A 6,600-nucleotide genomic window follows, 5' to 3' on the forward strand; every position below is an offset into this window, starting at 1 on the left:
TCAAAGAACATTTAACAAACATTGTATTTATAGCAGTGCAATGTTATGATGGCGGTACCTTACGTATAATTTATTTGTTTTGTAAATTATTTATCGTATTAATAATTCATGTTTTTTTAATTATTAATGTGGTATATAAATCTTGAGAAATAAGTAGTTGCCGGAGAATTATAATAAGCAGTTGCGACGTCCTCCGAGCCAAAGTGACAAAGATCAATGAGAGAAAACGAATTTTTGATACGGTTTTCTCGTGTCAAATACATATATTATATACGTCGCGGCAGAATCGATGTTGAGCCATTAAAAAAAAAAAAAATAAGAAATAAGAAAAAACAACCGGGACCTATAATTTAGTTAAAACCGGATAAATAGGTAGATTATAATACCGTCTGTTTAGGGTTTAATACCCCCCACCCTGTAATAACGCGCATTTATTGTATAGGTATATTGTGTACCTATTGAGGTATATATATATATATAAGTAATAACAATAATAAAATAAAGATTTATTTTACCAATTGTGTTGGAAGCGAAGGTGGGAGGTACGCGTGATTATTATTATTCACCGAATTCCGTGTGCGCGCGTTTTGAATATTGTTTAAATTACTATGTCTACAATACAGTATATACAATAATAAAAATATTTTATAATATATATATATCATACGTATATAGGTATATAAGAGTGTAAGGAAATAGATCATTACTTCAAACGTCTGGGAAAAAAAAGACGACGGAGGTTATATATAGATAGGTACAATATTTTAATATAATATATACCGTATATGCATACCCGCGCGTGTATACAAGGCGATGGATCGATGTACATGAATAAGTCGTTTTATCATAATATAAAATATATCATATATAATATAGGTATATACCTAACCTATATTATATATATATATGTGCATAATGGGTACAGGGTATGTGAACACAATATATTATGGTTCGTGTGCTTGGGCGACTGTTAAAATTACATATTATAATATAGAAAAAAAATTCCAAGTTTCTCGTTGAATACTATTAGATTTACTGTGTGAAAAACCACCAGCAACCCCATCGTGTTACATTAATTCATATAATATTTGTTTTTTGATGATTATAATATTGTTTAGTTTTTTCGGATGAAAAAAATAAGTTGCAGAAATACGCGTATTTGTACTACTCCAGTAATAACAATATCATCAGTTCTTATGATAATGATACAATTCATAACGGACTTAATTTACTATTATAGTTATGAGCACGTACCTTATATAATATATATATATATAATATAGTATACATGGTATAGCGTTTGCAATTATTAAACCAAACGCGCATATACATATAAGGCAAATAAGCGTTCTTGGAGATGTATATTTTTTATCGATATAAATCAATGTTAAAATACCTGCAGCATAATGTTTAGCTGGAAAATGTGATAAAACATAATATTATATTATAGTATTATACTTATCTCTATTCGATTAATTGTTATACGGTATATGCAGCGGTGTAGGTAAGTGTTAACCACATATTCATTGATACCTGCTATTATACATAATAGATATCATATAATATTTATATTTTTATATCACATTAATTATGACTATAATATATTTTATCCATGAAGATTAATCGCTATGCTATGGTAATATATAATAAGTAACAACACTAATATTACAAATATTATTATGTTCATAGTTTAGTATATCGTAAAGCATTGGAGTTTTTAAAAATATTGATATTTTTCATTCTTTAAACCTATAATCAAAAGTAAAATATCTATGTATAAAAATTGTGATTCAGACAAATTCATAGTTAATTAATGACACTGAGGTACTTCGCTAAACATAAACAATATAAGCCGACTACTCCGCATGTATAAATAACTTAAATACCTACTTATAATAGTTATAATAAATTAACTAGGTACTGATTTGAAATTCTAAAAGTATTTTAAAATAAATCTTCCATTAATGGACATGTTTCAACTTTCAACCAAATAGAATTTATAGAATTCCTCAAAAATCCCTAATAATTATACTATACCTAGTGTTTTGAATTCGAAAAGTGCTCTAAGAGCAGATAGCGAAACAGACAGTGTACAGTTGTAAAAATAATAAAGACATAAAATCAAAATAAATCTCCCAAAAAAAGATTAATTTAATATTTATCAATTTTTTTAACTTCAATACGAACAACCCAAAGGAACCTTACATTAAATTTACAAGTTATTTTGGGCAGCCAAAATTTAGTTTTGAACACTTCAAAAAAAAAAAAAAATACTTAGAAAGATCGAAAATGTTAGTTGTCTATAAATAGTTTAAAAAAAGCCTGAATATTTTGAAAATTTAACCTTGTAGATAACATAGTATAAACATTTGTTGAAAATTTCAAGGATTTACTGTAATTTGTTTATGAATTACAAACTTACTTTATATAAAAAAAAATTGATTTTTTCAAAAAATGGTTTTGAATAAAAATTCCAATTTTTTTTTTTTTGTTTTTTTCCCGCTTGTTTTAAAAATAACTGAAAATTCTTACTTTTGACCTCTTTAATGCACCAAGGATAATAAACTTAGATATCGAAAACAACCTCTGAAATTTGAAATTTTGTGCTATAAGTACACACACATAAAAAAAAGAAATAAACAAACAACACATCATTGTAAAATTAATACATTCATCACTTCGTTCAGAATCTAAAAATTATTTTATATTATTTTTAATTGAACATAAAGAAAAATGTATAATTTTTGTTATATTACTATATTATTTATTTTTCAATGAGAAGACAAAAACAATAATAGGTTTATTATTTCTCAAACATATTTAAAAATATCTTTTTTAAGAAAAATCAAGTAATTATTGTAATTTTAAGTACGTATTTATATGACATTTTTACATTAGTACATTTGAAATCTAATAACTTTAAGTTTTCAGAGCGCTTTAAAAAAAAAAAAAAAAAGAAAAAAAGAATAATATAATATAATAATATGTAACTGATACAAAAAAAAATAATAATAGCTTACAATCGCAAAAAGACCCTTCACACATAATATTACTAAATTTATTAATATCTATTAGTGGTTTAATAATAAAACATACAAATTATACAAACATATCCATAGAACCATTTTAATATAATTGTTTTTTTTTTTCATTTAATTTTTTTATTCAAATCCCAAGTATATAAACTATGTTTTTAATTTTAACATTCAAACATCATAATATGAATTTAAAAAATTATTCTATTCCCACGGACGTTTTACTTCAACAATAAACATGACACATCCACATTGATCGCCATTTTTTTCCATATAAACACCTTTAAATCTGTAAGTCCCGTAAAAAATCTGTCTTGGTAAATTTGTATTTGCTGGATAGTTTGATATATCATAGCCTTTGGTGGTATATATTCCCTAAAAGTATAATGTATTTTATTATATTTGTATAACATATTAATATTATTTATAATTTTTTTTATAAGAATCTAAAAAAAACTTACCGTCGGTATTCTTTTGTGTGTTGTTTCATTTATTCCAAAACTATATAAAAATTTTTCATACTCAGCTCCTAGTAAATTTTTAAGACTTGTATATGCCTTAGGTGTTTTATACACATAAGCATTACTCTGCCAGCTACCAATCTTATCTTTTATATCCATACTAATACGTATCTATTATAAAACATGAATTTGTACAAATAATTATAATTTTAGTTAATAAATGATGATAACTATTTGTTCATTTTTGAAATTCATCTCATTTCTAAGCCAATCAAATATTTTTAATTAAAGTCTTCCTATATAATATGAAATCATATTTAAATATATTATTAATCATAAATATCATAAATACTTTAACTAAATAGTAAATATTAATAAACTAAACTTTATGAGAAAATTAAATATTAGTTTATAAATTAATATAACTAATGATATTATATTATATTATCTGAACCCATACACTTCGTAGCCCGTTAAAAACCCTGACTCTTATATGTCTCAAACGGTGTGTTAAGTTCGTTGGATCTCTGCCTGTCTATTAGCTTGTCCTTAATGCATTCCAAAACGGCTGACCGATTACAACGAAATTTGGTACAGAGCTATATTAGACCTATGGGAAGAAGTAGGTAAGTTAAAAAGTTATAGGCCCAACCCCGGGAAGTGCTCAAACAGGCATTTTGAGATTTATGATGGGAATTTTTGTTTATAGATGGTTGCTATGGCGTGGTTGTTTCCATGGCAGCAAAAAAAAGACAGACAGATAATTATTATTGAAACTATAGCAACCATCTATGAACAAAAATTTCCATCGTAAATCTCAAAATGTTTGTTTGAGGCTTTGAGCATCTTCCGGGGTTGCATCTAACACTTTTTAACTTAGCCTATCTTCTTCCAATAAGTCTAATAAATCTTTGTACCAAATTTCATAACAAAAGTTCCAGCCGTTTAGGAATGCATAAAGGACAGACAGAAATCCATTTTTATAATTAATCGACTAAAAAGCATTTTTTTTAAAAATCCTTTCTGATATTGCACGGTTTAAGTATAGAGGAACCACTATTCCAAATTTCAAGTTCGTATACGTTATGTAGTTTTTAAGATGCAGCAATCAGTGAGTGGGTGGTATTTGAATTTTATATATAAAGATAGATCCCTAACCATATAACTTATGTAATGTTATTAGATTTTATTTTATAAACTTACTGCTAAAGAATCATCTATTGTTTTCTTAAGAGATGTTATATTTCCTCTTATGTCAGTTGTATTTGTAGATGTTTTAAACAAAAAAAAATTGAACTGTATAGTGGAATTTGAATTACATGGTACAAAAGCGAGAACATTTACTCGATAATTTCCCTGAAATCAATTTAATAAATCACAATTCCATATTAAATTTTTTTATTCAAATTGATATTAATAACATATATATTTATTATAATTCCCTAATAAGATTGAAATGTTTTAAATCTAATAATATAATATGAATCTTCTGTGACTTAAAATTCCGGTGATACATTTCTTCGACTATTTTAAACAACGCACAAACAAACAACATTATAGAAGCGAATTAATATAATTTGAATTTTAAGGTATACCTAAAATGGTACCTATATTTTAGTACATTGTAACATTTAATTGATAAAATGTATCACACAACATTTAATTTGGTTTTCGACAACTTTAAAGTAAATTTTAAACTATTACAATTTTGTGATGAATATTATATAGTTTTTGGTTACTTAAAAATTTAAAAATCTATAAGTATGATTTATGAATTAATTTTTCTGTAGGGATTCAAGTAACAATCTAGCTTATAGTTTATAGTTGTCGAATTCATAAATAAGCATGAGACTTGTAAGTTTCAAGACAATTTATTCAATAATCAACTTTTTTTCAAGAAAATTTTACAAAAGGTAATTATTATTTATAACTTAATACAAACCGATCCAAGATTGTTTTTAATACATGATATGTTTTAGAATACTACTAATACTAGTAATACTTCATTAGTCAGTTTTCAAAGACAATAAAGGGTTATTACTACTGTTTTCATCTTTTCATCAATAAGATTTTTTTTTGATTGAAACCGATAATGTTAGACATTCAATAGATAAAATATAATTGTTCAGAAAAGAAAATGTAATTAAATACAATAAAGACAGTAAACACCTTAGATCATATATATATGATCCAAGGTAAACTCTTTGTTTGACACAGATATGATTACCAATTATCTGAAGCTTTTGTAAAAATCATTCTCATCGAGGACTAATCATAAAAAAATACATACCTATTGAGAATTTAGGTATGTTAATATTAACAACAATAATTATTTATAATAATTTATATGAAAAATAAATATAAAGTTTTATTATTTTTTTTTTTTATGGAGGTTGATTGAATTACCTACTATACTATACTAATGTCGAATACTAAATATAATTCGTTTATTAAATTTCACTTACTAGAGGTAAATTTGGGCGAAAATTGAAATCGTTTTTTCCAGAATCGACTAGAATCAAAAAATCTGCTAGAATTATAAAAACATACTTCATGGTTTTTAACTATAAAATGTAATGAAGTTTTACACACTGATAATACCACGCAAGGACAATATATACTTACTGGACTACTGGATTCTATTAATTATATTGCACAAATTAATCTATGATATTTATTTTTAGAGTACTTCCGCTTTAAATACATTGTTATTATTTGTATTCAATATAATAATGAATGTTTTTTATGAATTACACATACATTACCATGGCATTGTGAGTAATATATTTACCTTGATTGTTCTGTGTGAATTTAGGCACATTTAATTGCAATTTCGCGTGGTTATAGTTTTCAGATTTTCTAAAATTATAAACATAAACTAAAAATAAAAATTAATAATAATAAAAATAACGGAGATCACGCATTGCATTGAATTCATATCATAAACTGCTTTAGGTATATGGTATATGCATATAAATTATAAATATATTATTTAATTGAAAAAAAAACTAATTTAAGGTATACTATAATACTATTGGAAATAATGTATGGGTCTTATCAATTATATTCTTAATTTTTCCAATATTACCTCGCGTGCACACGCA

The 6,600-nt window shown here is 25.0% G+C and overlaps 1 protein-coding gene across 1 annotated transcript; it reads right to left on the reverse strand.

Moving 5' to 3' along the window:
* Positions 1-3,177: 3,177 nt before the first annotated feature.
* Positions 3,178-6,203, reverse strand: LOC126549093 (uncharacterized). Its single transcript, XM_050197523.1, has 4 exons — positions 5,962-6,203; positions 4,700-4,852; positions 3,497-3,667; positions 3,178-3,410 (listed from the first exon to the last, which is right to left on the reverse strand). Exons 1-4 carry the CDS (start codon positions 6,049-6,051, stop codon positions 3,240-3,242), a joined length of 585 nt encoding a protein of 194 aa, XP_050053480.1. The 5' UTR covers positions 6,052-6,203; the 3' UTR covers positions 3,178-3,239.
* Positions 6,204-6,600: the final 397 nt, after the last annotated feature.

The sequence above is a fragment of the Aphis gossypii genome, chromosome 1 (assembly GCF_020184175.1).
Source record: "Aphis gossypii isolate Hap1 chromosome 1, ASM2018417v2, whole genome shotgun sequence".
Taxonomy (NCBI): domain Eukaryota; kingdom Metazoa; phylum Arthropoda; class Insecta; order Hemiptera; family Aphididae; genus Aphis; species Aphis gossypii.

Bases quoted from the DNA above. Each gene is read 5' to 3' on its own strand.
- LOC126549093 (XM_050197523.1), bottom strand. From the start codon at position 6,051: ATGAAGTATGTTTTTATAATTCTAGCAGATTTTTTGATTCTAGTCGAT. The intron at 3,668-4,699 runs GTAAGTTTATAA...GTTTTATAATAG, and splicing joins CAATAGATGATTCTTTAGCA to ATACGTATTAGTATGGATAT. The intron at 3,411-3,496 runs GTAAGTTTTTTT...TTATACTTTTAG, and splicing joins CACACAAAAGAATACCGACG to GGAATATATACCACCAAAGG.